The 26,903-nt window shown below is 39.6% G+C and overlaps 2 protein-coding genes across 4 annotated transcripts in view; one reads left to right on the forward strand and one right to left on the reverse strand.

Moving 5' to 3' along the window:
• AKAP3 (A-kinase anchoring protein 3) overlaps positions 1 to 9,996 on the reverse strand; it is a 32,620-nt gene extending 22,624 nt beyond the window's left edge. The window contains exons 1-2 of one of the 2 annotated variants that reach the window (XM_058442749.1): positions 9,418 to 9,996; positions 5,731 to 5,862 (exon numbers count right to left, since the gene is read on the reverse strand). The gene's annotated coding sequence lies outside the window, so the exon portion shown is untranslated. The remainder of the gene's footprint in view (positions 1 to 5,730; positions 5,863 to 9,417) is intronic. The other variant, XM_032159353.2, reaches the window with a different exon arrangement.
• Positions 9,997 to 10,069: 73 nt separating this feature from the next.
• The window catches only part of NDUFA9 (NADH:ubiquinone oxidoreductase subunit A9), a 37,976-nt gene continuing 21,142 nt past the window's right edge, over positions 10,070 to 26,903 (forward strand). For both annotated transcript variants that reach the window (XM_032159355.1, XM_058442621.1), the window contains exons 1-6: positions 10,070 to 10,142; positions 15,239 to 15,409; positions 15,771 to 15,868; positions 18,699 to 18,790; positions 19,997 to 20,138; positions 23,489 to 23,591. In XM_032159355.1, the coding sequence (XP_032015246.1) occupies positions 10,094 to 10,142; positions 15,239 to 15,409; positions 15,771 to 15,868; positions 18,699 to 18,790; positions 19,997 to 20,138; positions 23,489 to 23,591 (655 nt within the window). In that variant the 5' untranslated portion in view covers positions 10,070 to 10,093. The remainder of the gene's footprint in view (positions 10,143 to 15,238; positions 15,410 to 15,770; positions 15,869 to 18,698; positions 18,791 to 19,996; positions 20,139 to 23,488; positions 23,592 to 26,903) is intronic.

Raw genomic sequence — 26,903 nt, forward strand, 5'->3', positions numbered from 1 at the left:
TCCCTCTAGCTACTATTTCTCTTTTTCCATTTGTAGTCATTTTTCTTAAACAAAGTGCTTATACCTGCTGCTTTCATTGATTCTCCTCACAACTGAGTATTATATGTACACACCTATTAAATGTACTCCTTTGGGCTTTGGCTCTAGTCTCACACACTTTCCACAACATCGAATCTTACTTGGTAGTCTTTGAAAACATGGCCAACTCTCATGATGACTGAGAGTTATCCACCGATCATCTACAAGTACGAGAACCTTCTCTTTGCCCTCTTTTTCTATGCCAGACTTCCATTCCCAGGCTTTCACACTGAAGTTTCCCTTCTTATATTCTTTGCTCAGCTCACCCCTCCTTCTCTCTTCATCCCTTAGGCTTGGTTGGCATTAAAAAAATTTTTCTTTTAGGGGGTGCAGTAATATTTTATTTTCTTTTTTCTTTTTTTAAATTATACTTTAAGTTCTAGGGCACATGTGTACAACATGCAGGGTTGTTACATATGTATACATGTGCTGTGTTGGTTTGCTGCACCCATTAGCTCATCATTTACATTAGGTATTTCTCCTAATGCTGTCCCTCCCCCATCCCCCCACCTCATGACAGGCCCCGGTGTGTGATGTTCCCCACCCTGTGTCCAAGTGTTCTCATTGTTCAGTTCCTACCTATGAGTGAGAACATGTGGTGTTTGGTTTTCTGTCCTTGCGATAGTTTGCTCAGAATGATGGTTTCCACCTTCATCCCTGTCGCTACAAAGGACATGAACTCATCCTTTTTTATGGCTGCATAGTATTCCATGGTGTATATGTGCCACATTTTCTTAATCCAGTCTATCATCGATGGACATCTGGGTTGGTGGCATTAAAAAATTTGAAAACAAAACAAAAAAACTCTGCTCAGATCTATACTTCTCAATTATCAAGGTGGAATAAGATAGCCTATTTCTCCTCCCCAATGCCTCAAACATCTTTATGAAATAGAATATCTCTGTGATTTGATTCCAACAAAATACTGGTTTAAAATGCTGTTATAATCAAGCCCAACAGCTTATCCTAATTTTTTATAGTGAAATTGTGTCTTATGAAGAATTGCTTGAAATAAGTGAAGCAGTATTAAGGCATGAACATCTGGTTAACTGGAAATATTTGTTTTAAAGGACTTTGGACTGTGGTAAGGGTAGACGTCCTCCCTCAAAATAAAACCAACACAGATTAAAGAAAGATTAAACACATCACTGAAACTTATATAAGTGGATATGTCATTTTTGTTATACAGGGTGTTTTAGATAATCATTACAAAGAAAATACAAGATCTTTTAAGAGCTACTTATTCTTTGCTCCTACAAGGATTTGTACTCATTTTCACACAGGAATCACTAACTCAGATTACTGAGCTAAGGAAGCAGTTTATTTTAATCTTCCAGGCACTCAAATACAATGGATTCCTTAGGTAAACAATGGGTTCTCCATCCTAATTAGACATAAGCATCACCAAGAGAACTGTGTAAAGATACTGAATCCAAGTTACCAGCCCCCGAAAATCTTATTTCAATGGTTTTGGGTTGGGGAAACTTAGGCATTCTTAACATTCTTAAATGCTCTCTGAGTGATTCTAAAACACATCAAGAATTGAGAATTCCTAGACCAGGGCTTATCTGGAGAGACTCTGTGAAAAAGACTGGGTAGGTCCAGAAAGATAATTATTTACCCATTTCTTTAAAAATTTTCTCTGAGACAGATTTTCTAACTTCCTTTTTTTTTTTTTTGGTGACAAAGTCTTACTCTGTTGGCCAGGTTGGAGTGTACAGGCGCGATCTTGGCTCACGGCAACATCTGCCTCCCAGGATGCTCACCGCAACCTCCGCCTCCCAAGGGAGTATCTAATTCCTTTAGATATTCCAGCCTTGCTAACATCCTGGAAGCTGTGAGATTTTCCCATGGCCAATAGAAGGATTGGATTAAAATGTTCCTCAAAAATGTTAATGTGATGATTACCTGCCTCAGCCTCCCAAGTAGTTGGGACTACACCAGGCGCTCCACATCTGGCTAATTTTTATATTTTTAGTAGGGACAGGGTTTCACCATGTTGGCCAGGCTGGTCTCAAACTCCTGACCTCAAGTGATCCGCCAGCCTTGGCCTCTCAAAGTGCTGGGATTGCAGGTGTGGGCCACTGCACCCGGCCAGATTTCCTAATTTTCTTTGGTATCTTATGTTAATGTTTTGTTATCTTAACAAGGAAGTTGTTAATGCCTTGAAGTTAAACTCTGTAATGTCCTCTGCATAAACATACACACATAGAAATGTTCTTATGCTTGCATCATTACTATAAAGAAAATAATGAATGCTACTATTATTTGGCCAAAGAATTGGAAGACTCAGAAGCAGGTTGTCCTAGATTATTGATAGTACAAGTGAGAGCCAGAAACACAGTCTCTTAATCTTCAGTGTATATTTCACCTAAATGAGTTACTTCTCATAGAAAATTGTGACAAAATCAATAGGATCTGTTGCCTTATTTAAGCTATATATAATTAAAATGCTGACAAGTATGTACAAAAAGTACAGAAATTATGTGATCACTTTCTCTTACTGAGGATAGGTTCTGAGATATGAGGAAAGCTCTTGATTAATTTATCGTTGTCTTCACTATCCCTCAGTTTACCCCCCTCCTGCCATGTAATATAAGGAATCTGCAATGGAAAGACACAGATAAAAAATGACTAATTTTACAGATGGAACTTATTGCTCTTATTACCAAATAATGATTTTGACTTATTTATTATTTTTCACGTGTGCATTTAAGTAATGAGCTCAGAATGACATTCAAATTTCATGAGCGCACATCTTATTCTTGATGCAGTCTAGCAGTTCCAAGATGACAAAAAAGGTTGCACTTTTGGGCCAATGATTTCTTAAATGACTATTTTTATTCCTCACTTTCAAGTCATTGGTACACAGTCTTTTTAAACAACGAAGACCCTAAAAATTTTTAGCTTAATTTTAAATTTGCTTGAATAGGAAGTTGGAAGAAAAATAGCTGGAATGAAGAATAAACACCCTGAATTTATGGAACTCAAAACACTTTGCAAGCATCTTGGAGGACTTGAGAGAAATACACACCCTCAAGTTATAAAGGGAGTTCATAGCTATCTTCCAGATTAATTAACTTCCTTGTTTTAGTTCTACTAAGACATTTCAGTGGAAGACATTAGGGCACTGTACTCTGTTCTTGAATATTCACCCAGCCCCCCCAGTAATGGCTCTCTAAATTCTACCCTTACTTTTTAGCCTAGGTCAAGGGCTACCCCATCCATGAAATATTTTCTAGATAACCTAATGAACGTGATTGCTCCCTCACTGAGGTTTCCATCATATTTTGTTTCAACATGTACATTCTATCTAGTATTTTAATTGCTCCCATATATTTCATCTTCTTTATTGGATGACTTCATAAGGGGAGAGGCATTTTTTCCTATTCATCTTGGTATCCCTCGTAGTAGCTAGTATCTTAAAATTGGAGCTCAATAATTATCTGCTGAAAGAATGAATATGCACAGTCTGCCCATTTTCAGATAGCTCATTTTTTCTTTTGGATTGGAGAATCCAAGGACAAAAGAGAGACGGCTTGCTCAAATTTACTATGGTGGTAACCCATATATTCAAGACTTCTTGAAGCTTGACTCATTTGGGAGATATGTTCACCGCACAGACTTAGTCAATGATTTACTAACAGACCTTCCTATTCCACTAGTACAAATAAATCAACATCTTAAAAGTGCTTTTGTATTTTTTTTCACAGAAAGCGTAACTACTAGTCAAATATATTCAGCAAACACTTCACTTAAATATGTTCTAATGTTTTAATTCTATTTTCTAGGTCCTATGTGTGGGTTTATCTGCATCATGAAGCTTGTTTTGGACTTTTAAAACTTCCTAATTGTCCTAGATGATAGCATCTATAAAGAGGTACTTTAATACTTATTAATGATAACGACATTCAGATTTCTAAATCAATGTTTCTCATAATAAAGTGGAAAAGAAGGAAGATCTAAAGAGTTTAATGAAGTCAGTGAATAGATTCATAAATTGCTATAAGTTTAAAAGCTGGTAAATAATATCCTGGAGTTAGGGTAGAAAAAAAAGAGAAAATGAGACTTTGTGTTATTTAAGATAAATGGACCTTAGAAACCATGGTTTCTAATACTCTCAGCTTATAGATTAGGATATTGAGGCTCAGAAAGGAAATACTAGAATCAGCGGATATATTGCTTTAGATATTCCAGCCCTGCTAACATTCCGGCAGCTGTGAAATTTTCCCATGGCCAATAGATTGGACTAAAATGTTCCTCAGAAATGTCAATGTGATGATTACTGAGGAGGAGTGCTTACTGAGGAGTGCAAATCTGAATGCCAGTCATGAAGGGCATAAGCAACATAGGGGCTTGGTTATGGTCGTTATATCCTAGACCACACCTCTATCTCAAGGCAGTTTTCTCCTGTATCCATTTTAAGTGAGAGGCTCCTGTTTACCCAAGGTTCCTAAACTCATGTAAAAACTCAGATTGCAGAAGCGAAAGCGTAAGTAAAGCTCTTTCAGGGTTGCTAAGTACTTGATCAAGTTTTGAGGTTCATTCAACCAGGTTTTATTACTAGTTTTGAGAGGGAAGAGTATGTTTCTTATATCCTTTTTCTTTTACTGCCTTCCTTTCTATAAGTGCCTGCTACATCGTAGAAGCTCAGTAAACTTGGTTGCTGATTAAATCAGCGTTTCAATCAATTTTGTTTAAATAAAGATTTGTGTGTGTGTGTGTCTCAATTACACCATATTCATTGTTAAGCTTTCCGGTGGAATGTCTTTATTTTTACCTTCCCTAAGTAACAGCTTCTTCTTCTAGTCCCTGTTAGTATAGATACTTTCACTACATAGCTATAGATATCCTGCCCTTTCCCAGTTCTGTTGTCTAACCAAGACTTCAGAAATAACAGTGAGAGGATAAAAGTGTATGAGAATTGGACTCAGGGTTATACCAGTTCTATTTTGCTCTTGGGGCACTGGAAAGAAAATAAATTTAGGAATGGCCACACAATGAATAGGGAAAGTCAGTAGGTAGTCAAGCTTCTACTCTATCAAATGGGGAAGCAGGAAGTAAGACATCTCATGTCTGCAAAAGGATGGCTGAGGAGATCTTGTCAAATCTGTAACAAAATCACAATGTCAGCAGCAAAGATGGTAGGTTTGACTTTAAAGCTGCTGAAGGAGAGGTTCACTTATTTCCAGAGGACTCACAGGTAAGATTAAAATTGGCTGAGCAGGCCGGGCATGGTGACTCACACCTGTAATCCCAGTACTTTGGGAGGCCGAAGTGGAGGGGATCACTTGAGGTCAGGAGTTCGAGAGCAGCCTGGCCAACATGGCGAAACTGTCTCTACTAAAAATACAAAAAATTAGCCAGGTGAGGTGGTGGATGCCTGTAATCTCAGCTACTCAGGAGTCTGAGGCAGAGGAATCACTTGAACCCAGGAGGTGGAGGTTGCAGTAAGCCGAGATTGCAGCACTGCACTCCAGCTGGGCAACAGAGTGAGACTCCATCTCAAAAAAAAAAAAAAAAATTGGCTGGACAGAAGAACAATGCTAGGTTGAACATAACAAGTTTCCTATCACTTGTCACTGAATTCTCCCTTCCAACCACAGAGGATCAGAAAATGTGCTATTTTATCAGTCCAGTAAGATTACCTACCTCTGTAGCACTGGAATAGTGAACCACAGAAGACTCCAGAATATACTTTTAAAGTCAGTGAAGATGCTGGGATGTTCTTGCTCAGCTCAAGATCTTGTTTCTTCCTGTGGCCTTCCATGTACCTCCCCCTTGCTGGGACCGGAGAGTGACATCAGAATCACAATTGGTGATATCACTGTCTCTATAGTAACAGTAGTGAGGCTACCAGAAAATGAATGGTCAAAAGGACAAAGAGGAGGGGTGAAGATATACTCCAAGGGGCTGATGTTTAGTTTGGAAGGACTAGGCTTTATTCTGATTAATTCTCTCTTTAGAGCTGTGGTCCCCAAACTTTTCCACACCAGGTACCAGTTTTGTGAAAGACAATTTTTCCACGGATGGGAGTGGGGTGGGAGTATGGTTTCTGGATGATTCAAGCACATTACATTTGTTGTGCACTTTATTTCTACTATTATGCCATAATATAGAATCAGTGGGAGTCCTGTCTTCCTGCAACTAGATGGTCTCATCTGGAGTTGGTGGGAGACAGTGACAGATCATCAGGCACTAGATTCGCATAAGGAGTGTATAACCTACACTTTTCACAATAGGGTTCAAGTTCCTATGAGAATCTAATGCCACCACTGATCTGACAGGAGGTGGAGCTCAGCTTTGCTCACTTGCCCACTATTTACCTGCTGTGTGGCCAGGTTCTAACAGACCATGGACTGGCACTGGTCCATGGCCTGGGGGTTGGGGACCCCTGCTTTAGAGTGTTTAATATAGGCAGGGGAATACGGTAGGGGGACATTTTGCCAGTGGATTCCACTTAAAGCAGCAGAGTAAGTATTATGTATTAACAAATCTAGAGGGCTGCAGAGGAGAATGAGAAATAAAAGAATTGAGGGTCTCAATTTTCTGCAAATCCCATGGAATCACTTCATTTTGTCAGATCCAGCCAGGACTCTTCTTATTTATAAGCATCTTGCCTTTTGTAAAAAAAATTATTTTTGGCAGGGCGCGGTGGCTCACGCTTGTAATCCCAGCACTTTGGGAGGCCGAGGCGGGCGAATCACGAGGTCAGGAGATCGAGACCACGGTGAAACCCCGTCTCTACTAAAAATACAAAAAATTAGCCGGGCTTGGTGGCGGGCGCCTGTAGTCCCAGCTACTCGGAGAGGCTGAGGCAGGAGAATGGCGTGAACCCGGGAGGCGGAGCTTGCAGTGAGCCAAGATTGCGCCACTGCACTCCAGCCTGGGTGACAGAGTGAGACTCCGTCTAAAAAAAAAAAAAAAAAAAAAAAATTATTTTTAGGATATTTTGCCTAAACTGACCATCTCTGGGTTATAATTTGTCTTAGATGCTCAGAGATACAATGACCCTAATTTATCGTTTGCAATGCCTGACCTGAGAAACTGTAGTGGGAAAAATCAGACCAAGAGGCATTTGGTTAGCTACTCTTTCTATGCTTTATTACTACATTCTCTGAAAATGTTACCTCAGCTACTCTGTAATTAATGATTAAATATAGGACTAGTATATAGTTTCCATGGAGCAAAAAGAACTTCCAAGCATGGCCACAAGATAATGATGAAAATTGCAACAGATTCAAAAGCGACTGGTTTATCACAGGGTTCCTTCAAAAAAGTTATTTATCGCTGGGCGCAGTGGCTCTCGTCTGTAATCCCAGCACTTTGGGAGGCTGAGGCAGGCAGATCACTAGAGGTCAGGAGTTCAGGACTGGCCTGGCCAACATGGCAGAACCGTCTCTACTAAAAATACAAAAAATTAGCCAGGCATGGTGGTACATGCTCGTAATCCTTGCTACTCCAGAGACTGAGCCAGGAGAATCGCATGAACCTGGGAGGCGGAAGTTGCAGTGAGCAGAGATAGCACCATTGCACTCCAGCCTGGGTGACAGAGTGAGACTCAAAAAAAAAAAAAGTTATTTATCCATTGATGATCTTTTATATTGTCTCAAGAGCTTTTGTAATCTTTTCACAGAAAGTTCACCTACTAGTCAAATTATATTTGTCAATATATCTCAGTTTCTTTTTTTCGAGACAGAGTCTCAACTCTTGCCCAGGCTGGAGTACAGTGGCACGATCTCGGCTCACTGCAACCTCCGCTTCCCAGGTTCAAGTGATTCTCGTGCCTCAGCCTCCCAAGTAACTGGGATTACAAGTGCACACCACCACATACGGCTAATTTTTGTATTTTTAGTAGAGGCTGGGTTTCACTATGTTGGCCAAGCTGGTCTCGAACTCCTGACCTCAAGTGATCTGCCTGCCTCGACCTCCCAAAGTGCTGGGATTACAGGCATGAGCCACCACACCTGGCCTCTTCGTCTTTGAAATAATGGGGCTTGCTGAGCTCCTAAAATCTCTTCCAGCTCTAACATTCTATGATTTTGATACTTCAGTGGTATTTTAATAGTACTGCATGGACCTACATATAGCACTTTGTGGGTGACAAAGCATCTTTGCATCCATTACGTCACCCGATTCTCATAATAACCTTTTGAGGTACCAGAGTAGGTTTTATTTACCCTGTTAGACAGGTGTAGAAACTTGTCCAGGTCACAACTAATGACTGACAAAACTGGGAATGGGATCTAGTATTCTGGGTGTTAAAAATCGGTGTTCTTTCAGCCAGGCACAGTGACTCATGCGTGTAATCCCAGCACTTTTGGAGGCCAAGGTGAGAGGAGGTCTTGAGCCCAGGAATTTGAGACAAGCCTGGGCAATATAGTAAGACCCCATCTCTGAAAAAAAAGTCAGTGTTCTTTTAATTACACCATGCAACCTTGAAACTAGAACTGAGAACACGAGGCAGTGTTTAACTTAGAGATTTTAAATTATATAATTGGCAGTGTTATACAGGAGTTAGCAGGTTGCTGATGACAGTCAGGATCTGTTGATCCAAACAAGGAAAGTATGTTAGTATCTATATTGGTCCCAAAATCAAGTATTAGCAAATTGTGTTAAGTGAACATAGGATGAGGCCAAGAAATATGACAGTGTAGCATCACTACTAAGCTTCTCCGATGAAATTCAAGGTTTTTTTCTCTCTTCCAATTCAATTTGGTAGGCGACACTTCAGTAAACAGTAGGGGTAAGATAGAGTGGAAACAGCCAAGATTTCAAGCCTAGTAATAAGCAACTTCTACATCCCCACTCATCACAGGCCTTTTTGTCTATCCCAGAAACACATACTTTTCCTGAAAAAACAAAGCACTGGAAGGATTACCAAGTCTAGAAAGAACCCGCCCTCCCCAAACTAGGTGGTTTTCTGATAAGCCTAAGGTATGTTTCACAGGATCACTGGTTGCTGTCTCCTAGCCAGGAATCTGGAGAGGTTGACCAGAATAAAGTATTTTAAAATCCAAGCGCTTAGTCTAACCTGGAATTTCCTCAGTTTCTGGATGGCTCTTTGTAGAACAATGCAGATTCTCAAAGGTGTCCACAGTTAAAGAAAAAATTACAAGCCATTGCGCTAGAGAGAGCCATCTGCAGTTTCCCCTTAAGACAGATGTTCAGATGGCACACATGGCCGCTAAATTTTACATAATATTTCGGGAAGTTCACAGATTTCTCGAAGCCCACTCATGAATCACACTTCTGGTTAAGAACGCCTAGATTCATATGCCAGTTGGTGATAAGTGCTTTGGTATATAAACCTAAAACAAAAATTGGTGGAATAATTACCACGTTGGATAGGATGGTCAGAGAAGTTTTATCCGAAGAGGTCACTTTTGAGCAGAGACTTGAGCTGGTGCAGACACCTGAGTGTGCATTCCGGGAAATGCGAACAGCAGGCGCAAGGGTCCCTATGAGAGAATGTGCTTGGCGGGCTCGACGTACGTTTATTTACTTGGGACACCCCCTATTTTGGTTTCTCTTCTCCACTTTTCCCCTCGTCCTTGTCCCCCTTTTTCTCTCTCCTGGGCCCTGGACCTCCTGAGCGCGGAGGGCTACGCCTCCTTCTTTCCCCGGACTCACCAGGGCTGCCAGCTTAGCTGACATTTTCAGGGAACAGGAAACTGAGAGTCAGGAAAGGTTAAGCTCTTCTACCTCGGGTCCTGCCATTTTGCATGTCCTGAGTCAGTCACTGGTTAACTCTGAACTTCAGGTTCCTCGGCAACTAGATATAAACAGCCTATATACAGCCTATTCCAGATCTGAGATTCTAACAGCCAAAGTCTTTTCACTTCCTTTCTTCCCCCTCGCCTTCACTTTCCCAGCTTTCTTCTTAACCAACAATCTACCCGAACCCTTCCTTTCCTGGTTAGCGCCTGCGCAGACAGGCGAGGAAGGTAAGTTTTGACCCAGCTTAGCAGCCGTAGTCAGCCGGGAACGCTGTCGTGGGGGATTGTGGGAAAAGATGGCGGCTGCAGCACAGTCCCGGGTTGTCCGGGTCCTCTCAATGTCACGTAAGTGTAACGGCGGCCCCTGATCGGGATTCCGAGACGGGGACCTAAGGTTTCGGGGGTGGCACCGTGCTGCAGCGGTCACGCCAACTTCCTAGGCACTCTGGTTTCTCTAGGTTTGGAGCTGCTTCAGTCTGCTTTCTCCTTTTGCTTTCCTCTTCCCCGGCTCACATATTCAATTGTGCACCACCTTGGGAGGAGACAAAAGACCTTAAGCAGCTGTAAGCGAAGAGGAGAATGTGGGGGACACGTTAGGGATCGAGAGAATCAGAATTCTGATATGGTTATAAGGGTTTAGGTTTATGAGAAATATTTATATGGGGCGGGGGGAGAAATGTGTAAGGGAGCGGAAAAAAGGCTAGTGGCGAGAGGTTTCCTTGGATTGACTTTATGACCTTGTGCAAACCCTTAATGGGTCTCAATTCACATGAGCACAATGGAAATGATAATATTACAATACCAGGGAGTCTCTGATAAGATTAAATGAGCTAATATTTATAAAAGCATGCTTTTACCCAAAAGCGTCTCTACGGATGTAGAACGTTGGGCAAAGTGCATTGGGGTCTGGGGGAGAGAGTGATGTTTGAGGAGAGAAGAGTCAGGAGCTTGGTGGAAAGGAAAGTGAAGAATGAAGGCTATGTTAGAATTTGTTAGCATTATTTAGTTTCCCTTCTGTTCTGATTGGATCTGCTCCCACTCCTCAAATTGAAAACATACATGTGTCCTTCCACTCACTAAAAAGCAAGGAAATTAGAAATACGGTTACACTTCATCATTATTCTTTCACCCCCTACTCTTCCACAAACATATTCCAATCAAACCCCCAAAATTGTATTTTTTTCTTAGTGTATTTTAGTCGTTACAGAATATCATTTGCTTTCAAAATTGGCTCATGTCAGAATCACTCGTAAAGCTTTGTAAAAATTAGAAATGAGGACTGAGTGTAGAGCTGTTGAGTCAGAATTTGTGAGATTAGCTCCTTGCACCTTAAATTTTTAAAAGCACCACAGATAGGTTTGATGTTCAGCCTGAGGCAAGAATTAGGAGTGTTTAGAGGATCCTTTTTTGTTGTTTTCCATCTTGGGTAGAACTGTATACCACTGGGAAGGTGGTGCTGCACATCACTTATAGTGGATGGTTTTGTAGTCACAATGTCTTTGCAAAGACATTTTGCTGGTTCCTGTTAAACTATTACAATTGTATGACATAATGTAGATTGTGAATGGTAATCACTGTTTATTGAGTACCTGCTATCTGCAATCTCCAGTTCTGGATATTTTTATTAATTTTCTCTTTTAACTTACTTTCCTCTGACTGACATCATAGCTTGTGTTCTTAACCACTCTGCGTTATTGTCTGGTAAAGTAAGTTTTTGAGTAAATTCTGTAGAGGCAAGTCTAGTATGTAACATAATCCACACACTATAGGACAGAACTGTGTAAGACAACTATATAGTTAAGTGTGGCAAGACTATTAAGTATCACAGGAAATCATAAAAGGGAAAGATTAGTATCATTTGAGGTACTGAGGGATGATTGGAAGACCAGTGGAGAATTGTAGTGCTCCCACTGATCTCTTTAGGGCTGTTACGATCTGGAAAGTCCTCTGGCAAAGACAAGTGGATGAGAATGGAGTCATGAGGTATTCAAGAGGCAGTGAAATGACTACCTGTATATCTGGGATAGTGGAAAAGGAGGTTGAATGCGTTAGATGGGATCAGACCATGGAGACCTTTGAAAGCCAAGCAGAGTTTAGACCTGTAGTTTCCAAAGGGAGTTGTGCAAGAGGACCTAATAAGTTATGGAAATATAATATTAGAACTCCTAAAAATTGTTTTCTATAGTAATAATAGCTAACACTTATGTAGTTTAAACTGTACGCCATACACTAATATATGATTTATAATGTATATATCATTGGTACTACATAGAACATGCATATAATTTTTTAAATAAATAAAAAAATTAATGCAGTGTGCAAGCAAAATGTCTGGACTATTGGTTTGGGTATTGCAGTAGGAAACTAATGTAGGTTTTTAAGCAGAGAAATATAATGAATATATAATTAATATAGAATATTGTTCTTCTAATAGTACTCATAATAAATGGAAGAAAGTGGAGAGGCTGGAACCAAAGAGAGTAATAATTTATATTTATTGAGCACCTACTATTTGCAAGGCACTGTGACAGATGCTTGCCCATATGTTATTCTCATCAACCCTTTAAACTGTGAGCTTCATGAAGCCAGGGTTTTTATTTTTCTGTGATAGTCACAGTTTCTAGAATAATTCTTGGCCCATAATTACTAAAAAAACAAATAGCCATGTGAGGTTAGTGTGACATTACCTTCTGAGAAATTTCAAAGTAATAAAAGCAACTATTATTCATAGAATGCTTAATGTGCTCTAGGTAATGTGCTACATGGTTTATGTATGTTTAATCCTCTTAACAGTCCTTTGAGGTATTAATTCCTTAACTTAAGTAATTCTTCCCAGTTCATTGACTCTGCCGTCTTTTCCCTGTCTTATCCTATGTCCTCACTTCCTTACTCATCACTCTTATCATTCCCTTTTATGCATTCTCAACTCCCCAGCCCAACTCCCATTGTCGTAAAAAACATTGACCCTGATTAAACAAAACTTTCCACGTAATTTGCTGCCTGCTACTGAGCAATGGAGAACGGGGCTAGGGAAAACTTCAAACTAACTGGCCTTATTTTAAATTCATGAATACAAATCTCAAGTAGATTTTCAGTGCTACATTTTTCTAGGAAATTTGGTTTCCTTGTCTCCATAATCATTACTTAACTTAGCGAGTTTCCTAAAACCTCTAACATGTGCTTTTGTCTGATTCTCAGCTTTACAGAGAAATCCAAGGAATCAGATGAGAACAGTCATTTTCCCACCATAAACTCTAATAGTTGATATGTGATAATTCTTTGCCTTTTCTCTTGTTACAGTGGGTGAGCTCCTTCTGTTCCAATCTGTGGCCAGTTCCTTCACTTTGCATTCAGTCTCATCCTCTCTCAACTATTCAGTCCCTTTCCTGAATCAGTAATTTTCTACCTCTACCATGGAAATCATGTCATTTCCATCAGCACATAAATGTTAACTCATATTTCAAACAAACAAACAAACAAACAAACAAACAAACAAACCTGTCCCTGTCCTTGTGTTTCTCTAGTCCCATTTCTCCTTTCTCAGAAAGATTGTCCATACTCCTTATCTACTTCCTTGCCTCACAGCCTCTCTTGTTTGCTCCAGTCTGGCTTTCAGTCCCACTAATCCAATAAAATTGCTCTTACTTATGCCACCTACAGCCACATCCTCCAGCTTCTGTGGTCCTTTGTCCTCTTCCTACTTCACTTTCAGCATTTGGTAAAGTTAACCATTCTCTCCTTGAAACAGTTTCTTTTTTTGGGTTTTTAGATTCTATTTCCTTCTGAGTTTTTCTCCTACCTCATGGGACCTCTTTTTAATCTCCTTTACTAGTGCTTTGGGCTAGTCACTAACATTATCCATAAAGTGGTGATAAAGATAGCATTAAAAAAGATAATACCTATGCGGCACTTAGAATAATGCTGGACACCTGCCAAGAGCTCTGTAAAGGTAGCTGTTAATATGATGTTATTATTTTGTTATTATGATGTGTGTGGTCCATGATGTTTACTTTTAATTTCTGTCACTATCAGTGAGCTAGGCTATTTCTCCAATTCCATACTTTTGGATAGGGAAGAACAATGGCCTTTGGGCAGAATGCCACCTGAAAGTCATCCCTAGAAACAAACACAGATTTTCTAAAGTAAGCCCTATTTGTGTCTTTCACCTCTCCCAAGTGTACAAAGCATGAATGCTAAGCTCTGAAGTTTGTTGATTGGAGCAGAAGTGCGTTAGCACTTTAAACCTTTTTGTTTCTACTTAACATGAAAGTTGAGCAGCTAGCTCTGAAATTCTATTCTAAGGAGTTAGAAGTAACTTGAAAACTGGAGTGTATCCAAAAGAGATTCACATTCCTGCCATATGAAGAATATTTGACAGGACGGGGAATGTTTAACCTGGAGAAGAAAATATTTAGTCGGGCTATAATTGCTACACTTAATTGTGGAAGAGGGATTAGACTTGTTCTTTGTCATTCTGGAGAAACACAGGGATAAAAACTTCTGAGAAGCAGTCACTGATTCCCCTTGTGGTAGAACTTTCTTTCTGTTAGAATGGCTCAAAGCAGAATGGGCCGCTACAGGAAGTAGTGAGTTTCCCAACTCCACAGGTGTTCAGGCAAAAGCCAGATGATTTCTTTGCCCACATGCTGTAGAGAAGATGTAAGCGTTGGTACATGAACTTTAAGGGTTCATTCTACTACCAAGAACCTCAGTTGATGAAAAAGAAATGGTGGAATGTTTGACAAGTCTCTTGCTGTTAAGCTTTCTAAAAGTCAGAACATCTTTTCTCAAGCACTTCACTCCTTTTATCATTATTTGTGATGTTCTTCAGTGGTTTTATAGTAAGTCTGAACTATTGAACTGCATTCTTTTTTTTTAATATTCTGTACTAATAATCATCTGCTTCCGACCAATATCATCAACTATTTTTCATTAGTCACCAGTTTCAGATTCTGTTCCAGGAGAGTCTTTTGCTGATGCCCTGTGCTATAGGCTTATTCATTCTACCTCTGCATTGTGATGTGTTCCTCATGGGATTCTATCCTTTCTTTTTTTTTCCTCTTTAAGACCTTTCTCAAAACATTTTATCCAGGAATACTTCCTCACGGTAATGTGATTTATTGCTTCTTTATTACTTATTCTCAGTTCCTTTTACCATATAGGCTTATACTTTCCTACTTTGTGACTGTTTAATGTGTTTTTTAAAAAATGTGACTTATCTTCTTAGGTAAATTACATTGTATAGGGTAGGGAGTATATTTCCTCATGTCCTGTGGATTCTATGTTGTAGTTTGTATTTATTATTGCCCTTGATACTTAAATTGCTAAAGTACTGATTGCAAAATAACGTTACAAGATTTTAGGGAAAGGAGCTATTTGTGTTCACAGTTTTAAAAATATTAATATTTGCCATGCTTTTATACTTTGGGGTTTTGTTTAAGGTTCTGCTGTTACTGCAATAGCCACATCTGTGTGTCACGGCCCACCCTGTCGCCAGCTTCATCATGCCGTCATACCTCATGGGAAAGGTGGACGTTCCTCAGTCAGTGGGATTGTGGCTACTGTGTTTGGAGCAACAGGATTCCTGGGGCGATATGTTGTCAACCACCTTGGTAAGTAAAGTTCCTTAAGTTCATATGCTCCATTGCCATTGATCAGGATTGCCTGATGAAAAGCATGAGCTATGTTTCTCCTCATTTTAACAGTATTATGAATTCCTCTATCTTGGATGTCTGTAATTTTTATTTGTTGTGACATTAAGAGCACACTCATGTTCCTATATAGGAATTATTAGGTTAGGAATAAGGGACTCTGAAAAGCTATGGCATCTTTAGCATGGCAAAATATTCTTTTTGTCAAATATAATATCAATTCACATACCATACCAGAATCTAAATATTTACCAAGTCACAATTGTATAATATATCCACATTATGTTAATGTTGATCCTTTTTTCAATCCATTCTCTTTTAGGACGCATGGGGTCACAGGTAATCATACCTTATCGGTGTGATACATATGACATCATGCACCTTCGTCCCATGGGTGACCTGGGCCAGCTTCTGTTTCTGGTAAGGGCCTTTATGACTGATTGAAGTTGACAAATATAAATTACTAAGATCATTTTTGGGAGTGAGAGGCAGTATAATAAAGCAGTAATTTCTTCCCAGAATGGACCAAAGGCATCCTCTATTCCCAGGTCATTCTTTCAGCTAGGTTCCACGATCTCCTTTGTCATGCGAGCTCTAGATTGGCAGTTGGCAAACTTTTTCTTTGAAGGGACAGATAGTAAATACTTCTGGCTTTGCAGGTTGTGGAGTCTTTGTCATAATTACTCAGCTCTGCCTTTGTAACTGGAAGTAGCCATAGACAATATATACACAAGTGGGCATGGCTGCATTTCAGTAAAATTTTATTTACGAAATGAGGCTGCAGGCTGAATTTGGCCTATGGACTATAGTTTATCAACCCCTGCTCTAGACCTGTGCTGTCCAGTGTGGTAGCCACTGGCTACATGTGGCTGCTGAGCACATGAAATATGGCTGGTCTGAATTGAGATATGCTGTACACATAAAATATACACCAGATTTCAAAGACTCAGTATGAAGAAAATATACGATTCATCATTAATAATTTTTTATATTTGTTACATATTAAAATAATACTTTGGATATATTAGGTTAAATAAAATATATTATTAAAATGAATTTTACTTGTTTCTTTTTTACTCATGTGCCTCATGTTATATTTCTATTGGATAGCGCTCTATAAACTTAAAAAAATCACAAATAGGGTGTTTTATAACTTGGTTGTTTAGTATAGATTTAACTTAGAACAGTCCTTTCTGAGCATCCCCTTTGTCGTCCTTTAATCTACAGATTCTTCCTTTAGGGCAGTAGTTGCCAGTGCGGTGAGGCAGGGGAAAGATGGTACAGGAGGGCCATTAAGGGATTGATTAATAGAACTCTTTGATTGTCACAGTGATTGGGGAGCCATCCTGGTTATTAGGTACAGACCAGGGATGCTAAATATCCCACAGAGCACAGGACAGCCTCTTTCCACAAAGAGTTGTGCTGCCCCAAATGCCTGCAGCCAAGCTATTGATTGCTATACTCTCTGAGCCTTGATGCTTAAATCTACTGATCTTATAGCTGACTTCCTACTTGTATTGTCCAGTAAGGAATGGAGTTATACATTTTCTCTTTTAAAAAATATGTGCTAAACATCCTTACTATCTCTGGTAATATTCATACAGATTATTTGTAATCCCTTTAAACTTTGATTTATTTTCATTTCATTTTCACATTTTCATTTATTCTTGACTCAATGTTCACAAGCTGAGTATAATACTTATATCAGAAATTTCTTATTTCCAAAATGTTTTTCTTCTCCAAAATCTTACTATTAAGTATCTTTTTGGTATTAAAGTTACAGAAGCTTAGCTTATTCCTAGTTCTTTGTGCCTTAAGTTTGTTGGTCACCTTGTCAGAGCCTCAAAATTGAAGTATTTAAAAAGTGATAGTTGAAAACTTTTGAACCATTGGAATTGAACCAAATGACATCTATTCCATTATTTCTGCAGAGATTTATTTCCTGAGTGTCTAGCATTGACCTGTGCTCTGAGCACGTTTGGATGAGCAAGACCACAGGGAACTCAGAGGCTTATATGTTTAGTGTTTGTTTATGTGTTTATTTTCGAGAAGGACTATTTGGGGTGTGAGGTGCTGATTTCCCCACTTTAGTCTTTGTTTGCAACTGCTGTCTGAATGTCCATTTGGTTTGCCCACCTGACTGTGTGCCCTTGGGCCTTATCCCTGAAAATTTGGTTTCCTTTTATTACATCATTCATTGCTGTAGATTTTATGAATATTTCACTTAATCATCATAATAACCTCATGAGGTAAGTTGTGTTTTCTAGTTTTACGTGGGGTTTGAAGAGATAATTTGTACAAAATTAGTACATGCCAAACTGGGATTTGCATTCCTGTCTGTTTGACTGCCAAGCCACTGTTTAGACTGTGTCTTTTAACCCACTTTCTATCATCAGTCCTAACTGGTTCTTCCTGCTGGGGCTTCATCTTTTTGTTCTTGAATCTGATTTTGTAGTTTGTTTTCTCTTTTCTAAATTAAACAGGCATTTTAGTTCTCTCTCTCTCTCTTTCATCCCCACTTTCTTTCTCTTTTCCCTTCTTGCTCTGTCTCCTTCCTATTGCACTGACCCATGCATATGCACTTATTATTTGGTGCTAAGAAATTCTTATTACTTGTTATCTTCCATTGAAATGCTTATAGAAACCTGCCCTTGGCTCACCCTGAAGTTTTAGGTAGTTCTCTTTGACTCTTGTTTTTATGTTGTTAATGTAGAAATGACTAGATCTGGGGTTATAAAAGAGGAAAGAATTAAAAAGAGATAAGAAAATAGTCATGAATGGCCCCAACTAACACTAGTCTTTAAAAGACACTCTTCCTATCTTCAGTCTGTAAGTGGTTGCTGTCAAGAAGGGAAAGTCTATCCCCCTAATGCTCCTTGCTTCTTTGTCTGTGTTTCAGGATTGGAGACTTGGTTTCCTGGGTTTCTTTTGAAACTTAGTAAGGAGTAGTTGGGTGGACAAAAACTAATATGCTCCATTAAAAATCAATAGCCTCCTTTTTAGCTCTGTCATTTGATTACCTGAGTAAAGTGTACTTCTACCTGTTTTTCTCCAAAAGAGTGAGGGAATCAGCAGGGAGTTCGAGACATCATTTCTGTTGTAATAAGTGGAGCTTGGATGAAATGGCACCATACTATGACTACAGCAGATGGCCCATTTTGAAACTTGCGTTGAGGAGGCTGCAGAAGTGTTGAATGCTGAGGTATACCCCTGTGTTTTCATCTGATTGCTTTCTGCTTTCCCATTATAGGAATGGGACGCGAGAGATAAAGATTCCATCCGACGAGTAGTGGAACACAGCAATGTGGTCATCAATCTTATTGGGCGAGACTGGGAAACCAAGTAAGTCTTTGACTCTCATTTCTTCTTTGCTTAAGTCTTACTTAGGGCTTAATAGACCTTTGTTGGGCACCTTCTATGAGCCAGCTATCACAGTGACATTTTCAATTAGTGAATAAGGGTTGGTTGAACAACCACTTGCGTACCCAGTGACACCCCTTAGGAGATGTAGCTGACATTAAGTCTGGTATAAGTCAGCAGTGTGATATACTGCCCATAAAAAGCCAGTATGTGGTACTGGTGTGGCTGGTGTTGGTCCTGTACTTGGATCAGTCCCTATGGGATGGGGTTAAGAAATAGGATTTTGCCTGTTCTGATGTTTAGCAAGCTGAACATTGGTTTTTTTGTGTGTAGACAGTGTTGTAGATGTCTTTTCTGCATTGTTAATTGGAGATGGCGTGAGGACTAATTTGAACAGTTCTTTGTGTGGATTGTTTATTAACAAATAATGTTTCAATCCTATAGTCCACAACACTTCATTTGCACCTCTTTTTTTAGCGTTAAAGTTTGACTTAGTTTTTTAATATATGTCTTCTCATCAAATATTTTATAAATTCTTTGATGACTTGGGGGTCTTATTCAACTTTTTATCACCCCAATGATTAACATAGTATATTGTACAGAGTAAACATTTAGTTAACATTACTGAATGAAATTGTTGACTGACTTGTTTTTAGTTTCCTTTTTTTCCCTTGTAGGAAACAAAGTCCCAGGGGTAAGAAGTAATTCCTAACACTTCAGCAACCAGTACAGCCAGGTTTCTTTAAAGGGCCTCAGCCTCAGGATTCCCTGATAATGCAGAACATGATGTATACTGGATTTCTAACTTAGAGTAGGCCTTAAATTGTGTAGAGTAATGACAGTGCACAGAGCTGTCAACTTTTTTTAAAAAATAATTTTGGCTTAAAAAAATTAAAATTTTTTTTTTGTTTGTTTTTTTAGAAATAGAGACAAGGTTTTACCATTTTGCCCAGGCTGGTCTTGAACTCCTGGGCTCAAGTGATTCACCCGCCTTGGCCTCCCAAAGTGCTGGGATTACAGGCATGAGCCACCACACCTGGCCAAATTTAGCTTTAAGTTAAATTATTGCTGTTTAAAAGTTTAAGTAGTATGAATTTCAGTACTGTTATGAAAACCAGCTTATCACATAAAGCTTCGAGATCCTGTGTGTGGAGTTCTTAACCAATCCTTTTATTTTTTTTCTTCCAGAAACTTTGATTTTGAGGATGTTTTTGTGAAGATTCCCCAAGCAATTGCTCAACTGTCCAAGGAAGCTGGAGTTGAAAAATTCATTCATGTTTCACATCTGAATGCGAATATTAAAAGCTCTTCGAAATATTTGAGAAATAAGGTAAGTAAAATTTATCTGGGAAGTGGTTCACAGAGCCAGAGTTTCTTGGCCCATTTGAAACATGATCTCATTGAGCAGGGTTTATCATCAACATATCTAGAATTAAAAGGTTTTCTGATTCCCTGCATCCAGAACTAGGGGTGTGTGTGATGTTTTGACATTTTGATTGATTGCCTTCTGTTTGCAGGGAACTGTGCTAAGGGGCTTCAGAGTTGGCTAGACCATGTTACTATTGGCATTCAGATACTTAAAGTTTCTTTGGGGCATCATTGAATTATACAGAAACTATCACAGATTTCTGCCAAAGGAATCATACCTGTGTCATCTACCATGGTTAAAGGACCGTCTTTCTTTCTTACCCCTTGCATTGTAGTGGTTTTGTGCCACTCTTAAAGGGGCGATGTGAAGGCTCAGAATGACAGGGATTAATATTTGCCAGGGAAGATGCCTATTCACCTAGTACTTATGCTCCTTTTACTCCCAGAAATGCCATACCTAGAGACTGACCACTGTAGTTTGGAGTCAGTCTGTAACCTAAGTGAAACGTGTTCATTGTTAGGGACTCAGAAGGGATATCAGTGTCTGGCAGTGCGCTTAACATTTGGATTCTGCCATATGGAAGCCTGTTTTGAGTCATACTGATAAGGACAACAGAGTTCCTTGATGATGGTCCCAAGTTTTTGACTCACCACATTAGTTTACTGGATAAACTATTTTTTAAGCACCTACTATGTATCACATATTGTGTTAAGCACTGTGGCTACAGTAGTAAATAGAAAATAAGAGAGAGAATACTTGTGCCTGCCTCTGCCCAAACATTCATAAAATCTTCAGAATTTCATGACTGGAAGGGAATGGGAGGTGTCAATGGTGAGGAAGAGAGAAGAGTCAAAGATGTCCAGCCCTCTAGCTGAAGCCGCTGGGTAGATGATAGTACTGTTGAATAAGATGGGAAATACTTGAGAGGGACTAGGCTGTAGGGAAGTGACTCTTAGCCTTAGTCGCACATTAAAACCACTGAGGGAGCTTTTAAAAATTCTGATGCCTAGGCTGTGCTCCAGACCAATTAAAACAATTTCTGGGGTTGCAACTTCAGCACCAGTATTTTTTAACTCTCTCTAGGTAATTCTGAGTGCAGCAAAGATTGAGGAGCACTATTTTACTTGAGAGAATGGAAGATGATTGAGTTTTGGACTCATGTTTCAGGTGCATTTCAGATGTGTGTCAATCTTCCAGGTAACTGGTACGTAGGGTTTCTGATCCTGGAAGTCAGAAGAAAGGTCTAGGTTGGAGACAGAAATGTGGGAATTACCAGCATTTGTTGTTAATTGAAGTAATGGGAGGAGATAAGATGGCTGAAGATTGAGAAGGTAGTTTCAGATTGGGCCCAGAACATACCAATGGTTAGTAATCTGGTAGAGAAGGAGGCACCTGCAGAAACCCAAACCAATGAAACAGAAAGACTAAGCAGGACATGATAAGGCAGAAGGGAAACCAGGAGAGTATAGTGCTGGGGAAGCCATGGCAAGACAGTCTCACAGGAGGAAGTGGATACTTGTGAATGCTATTGAGAAGTCAAGCAAATATGAACTGTAAAGTCACCTTGGATCTACTGACCTGGAGGTCATTGGTGATCTTATCAAGTATAGATTCAGTGCAGTGGTTGGAGCAGAATCCAGAATGCGGGTGCGTGAAGAGTGAGTTGGAGCTGAGGAAGTGGGAATGGTAAGGGTAGGTACATTTTCAGGTAGCTTGACTGGCAAGAAGAAGATGAAAGACTGAGAGGATAGAAGCTGGAGGGGGATGTGGAGTTGGTATTTTTTTTTTAAGGTAGAGGATCTACATTGTTTACATGCTGGTAGGGAGATGCTGGTAAAAGGAGTGAGGCTGAGGATGTGGAAGAGAGAGTAAATTGGACAGGTTCCTGAAGAAGTGAAAGGACCTGAGCTCTAAAGCATTGAAAGTGGCACTGTTCCTCCCATCAGGTAAGAGAGGAGGAGAAAATCGTGCTTTATATTCCAGAGTTTGTAGATTTAGTGGTGAGAACTAGAGGTGGTTTTTCCTCTACTGTCTTATATTTTCTCTTTTATTAGAAGGCAAAGTTATTTACTGGAAGGAAGAGAAAAGAAAGGGATGTCTGAAATTTGAATAGAATAGAAAATGTTTCATATTTTCTCATGAGAAAGTAAGTTAATTAGAGGAAAACACGGTTTTTGGGAAATGTTGAGGGCCCGGTTAAAATTGGAGGCATGAGTTTATAGTGGTACCAATTCATGATTTTTATTGATTTATTTTCCTGCCAGCTGCTCAAGGCAGTGGGAGTGCATGGCCCAAGGGAGGCAAATGGAGTTCTTCTAGGATTAGAATTTTGCCTAGTGGCTAGAGTAAAGGACAAAGGGACAAGGTAGTTTACAATATTGGCAAGAGAGTGATGAGAAGATGGTCTATGGAACCTAATCTGGAATTCAGAGGGGAGGACAGGAACAGTCGGAAGAGTTGATACAGGGGAAGCAGAATCAGTGCACTAGAGTTCTTGAGAACGTTGAGAAACAGGTATCCCAGGAGCAGATGAACAAAGAACAAGCAGGCTGGAAATTGTAGGAAATGGACATCCAAGAATAGGATGTCTTCATTTAATACCTCAGAAGAAGAGCAATTCCAGATGTTGATATAGTAGGTGGTGTAACTGAGTTAAGAGTGGTAGAGGTGGAAGGAAGAGGATGCCATTGGAGTTGAGCAGCTCAAGAACCTGAGAAGTCCAAGCCCACTTGGACATCATGTCACCCCCAGTGGTGGTGGAAGTAGAAAGGAAGACTGAATTAGGTGCTGATATCTTCATCGAACAAGAAGACTTGCCTAGGAGGCTAGTAGATGATAACAAGTAAGGATGGTATAGCAGTTGAGATTAGGAAGATTAGTGACTCTATTCCCAACCTCCTTTGGATATGTAGGTACTGGTGACACTTCCACTATTGTAGCCTGCTGCCACCATACTGCCCTTTTTCTAACAGGCTGCTAGATAGTTGACACAAATCAGAGAATCTGTAAATAGAAGGAAAAATGGAGGCTGAAAAAATTCTACTTTGATTTTTCTCCTTCTTCAATGTAAGCTTCCCTTAAAATAAATATGGGAAGAGACTCAACCAAATCTGTAAGGTGCAGGACATTTTTGTGGATTATATTTTTTAAAAGTTCTGTGTAACTGAGTTTTATGAATTACACGATTACCTTTATCTGGAGGAAAATATCGCCTTTGAAATACAAGTCATGTCTTACTTAATAGTGGAAAGAATGGACGCTTTATTCACTTGTCTCTAAACTCAAAACAGCTTTGTTTGGTTATCGTTTAGGCTGTTGGAGAGAAAGTAGTGAGAGATGCATTTCCAGAAGCCATTATCATAAAGCCGTCGGACATCTTTGGAAGAGAGGATAGATTCCTTAATTCTTTTGCAAGTGCGTATTCTTTCTTAATGGTAGAAGAGAGGGATACTGATTAATCAAGTTGAAGTTGCTCAAGCTAACAGTTTTCTCTCACAGACTAAGGATGTATTTTTTCTTTCCCAGTTGCCTTTTTCTCCCCTAGGTTTATATTTTCATAGTCAGTGTAGTCTTTGTTATATTCCATATCAAAAGAAGCAACTTAGATTAATGGAAAGAGCATGAACTTGGGAGTCAGAGACTTGAGTTTAAGTCTTGGCCCAGCTAACTCTGTGACCTTGGCAAATATTCAAATATCACATGGAGTAGTGTCTCTGTCCTAAAATCCCCTGTGTTATACCTATTGATTCTTACCCTCCTATCCACCCCCAACCCCAGACAACCACTGATGTTTTTATTGTCTCTATAGTTTTGCCTTTTCCAGGATATTATATATATGGTTAGAATCATGCAGTATGTAGCCTTTTTAGGTGGACTTCTTTCACTTAGCAATATGCATTTAAGGTTCTTTCATTTCTTTTCATAGCTTGATAGCTCATTTCTTTATATAGCTAAATAGTATTCCATTGTGTGTATTCCATTGTATTGGATATTGGTTTATCCAATTTAGATGTTTCTATCTTGTTTTTCCCCATTGCTTGTGTCCACCTAACTCTGTAATAATTGTACTTAAAAAAATGTGTGGTAAAAGATACGTAGTATAAAATTTCCCATCTGCTATGGGCTAAATTATGCCCCCTCATAATTCATATGTTGAAGTCTTAACACCATTGTGAATTTATTTGGAGTTAGGACTTTTGGAGGAAATTAAGGTTAAATGAGGCCATAAGGGTGAGGTCGTAATTCAGAAGGATTGGTGGCCTTATAAGAAGAGACAAAAAGAGAGATCTCTCTCTCCCTGTGTGCACATACTGAGGAAAGGCCATATGTGAGGAGACAGCAAGAAATCTGCTGTCTACAAGCCAGGAAGAGAGCCCTTACCAGGAACCAAACTGGCTGGCACTTTGATCTTGAGTTTGCCAGCCTCCAGAACTGTGAGAAAATATATTTTTATTGTACAAGCCACCCAGTCTATGCTATTTTGTTATGGTAGCCTGAGCAGACCAAAATAGATTTTGGTACCAAGAAGTGGGGTGCTGCTGTAACAAATACCTAAAAATCTGAACGTGCCTTTGGAACTAGGTAAAGGTAGAGGCTAGAAGAGTTTTGAGGTACCTGGTAGAAATATGGACATTAAGGGTGATTTTTGTAAGGTCTCAGATGGAAATGAGTAATATGACATTGGAAACTGGAGGAAAGGTGATCCATATAATAAAATGGCAAAGAAATTGGCTGATCTGTGTGTGTTCTAGTGGAAGGTAGTACTTGTGAGTGATGAAATTGTTTATTCAGCTGAGAACGTTTCTAAGTACAAAGTATTGAAGAAATGCCTTGGTTCCTCCCGACTGCTTATAATAGATTACAAAAAGAGAGAAAGATGAAAGGAAGAAGGACTTGTTAAGCAAAAAGGAACCAGAACCTGAAGATTTGGAAAATTCTCAGCTTACCCATATTGCAAAAAATGAGAAAGCTTGTCTTGAAGAGAACACTAAGAGTGTGGCTGAACAACCATTTGATGAAGAGATTGTGGACGCGACTCACCAACTAATAAGCTATCTCAGCAGAAGCCAGGAATAGAGATGAGATTACATCAGCAAAGTCACCACCAGTTTGAACTAGAAGGGGCAGAATGAAAGAAGCCTGTCTGACTTCTGATATCCTACAGGACCAGACCACAGAGCTATTTGGCTGTGAATTTGAGCTATTCTTCAAGAAAAGGGAAGAATGACCCCAAAAGTGGTTCAGAGATGTTTAGAACTATCTCTTTGGTTTCAAAGGATGGGGCCATTGCCTCAGTTTAAACAGACCACATGGTCTTTGTCAGAGGCCTTGGAGGTGGGACCACCCAGAATCTTGGAGGTACAGCTGCCTGATCCTTGGGGATACAGCCCCCTGGAACCTTTGAGGTGTGACCCTCTCAGAGCCCAGCAGAGCTATTGGGGTGAGACTGCTGACCCAGTAGGTCCTGGAAGTTAGAACTACCGCTTCAGTGGGTCCTGAAGGTGAGACCACCACCTCTATGAATCTAGAAGGCAATGCATCTAGGCAAAGAAGATTATTCTTGATTTTTAGTAGCCACCCTAATAGGTGGTATTTCATTGTGTGTGTTTTTTATTAGATTCTAAAATCTAATAGAATTTACCTTGCTAAGTTTTGGACTTGCTTGGGACTTGTTACCCTTTCTTCTTTCTTACGTCTTCCTTTTAGAATAGGAATGTCTTATCTTATGCCTGTCTCACGGCTTTGGAAGCGCATAACTTGCCTGGTTTCACATGTTCATAGTTAGGAATCTTGCCTCAGGATGACCCACATCTTGAGTCTTACCTATATCTGATTTAGATAATATTTGGATGCGACTTTGGAGTTTAGAGTCTTAAGACTAAGACAAGATTAAGACCCTTTTAAATATTTTTAAAAGAGTACAGTTCAGTAGTATTAAGATATTTACATTGTTGTACAACCAATCCCCAGAACTTTTTCATCTTGTAAAACTGAAATTCTGTACCCCTTAAACAACTCCCTGTTTCCTCCTTCCCCACAGCCCCTGGCAACTACCATTCTGCTTTTGGTTTCTATGAATTTGACCACCTCATATAAGTGGAATCATACAGTATTTATCTTTTTGTAGCTGGCTTATTTGACTTAGCATAATACGCTCAAGGTTCATCCCTGTTGTACCACGTGATGTGATTTCCTTCCTACTGAAGGCTGAATAATACTGTGTTGTATGTGTGTGCCACATTTTGTTTAATAAGCCATCCATCAACGGATACTTGGGTTGCTTCCCACTTTTGGCTATTGTGAATAATGCTGCAATGACCATGGATGTACAAAATATCCCTGATTTCAGTTATTTGGTGTATGTACTGAGAAGTGGAATTCTGTAGCATATAGTATATCTATTTTTATTTTTTCCACAAGCCACCGTAGTGTATTCCATAGTGGCTGCACCATTTTACATTGCCACCAACAGTGCACAAGGTTTCCAGTTTCTCCAGATCTTTGTCAACATTTGTTATTTTCTGGTTTTTTGATAATAGCCATCCTAATAGTTGTAAGGTGGTATTTCATTGTGTGTGGCTTTTTTGTTTTTGTTTTTGAGATTGGGCCTTGCTCTGTCACCTAGGCAGTGATACAATCGCAGCTCACTGCAGTCTTGAACTCCTGGGCTCAGGGGATCCTCTTGCCTCAGTTTCCTACATAGGTGGGACCACAGGTGTGTACCAC

This window comes from Hylobates moloch, unplaced genomic scaffold (assembly GCF_009828535.3).
Source record: "Hylobates moloch isolate HMO894 unplaced genomic scaffold, HMol_V3 SCAFFOLD_8, whole genome shotgun sequence".
NCBI classification, from domain to species: Eukaryota; Metazoa; Chordata; class Mammalia; order Primates; family Hylobatidae; genus Hylobates; species Hylobates moloch.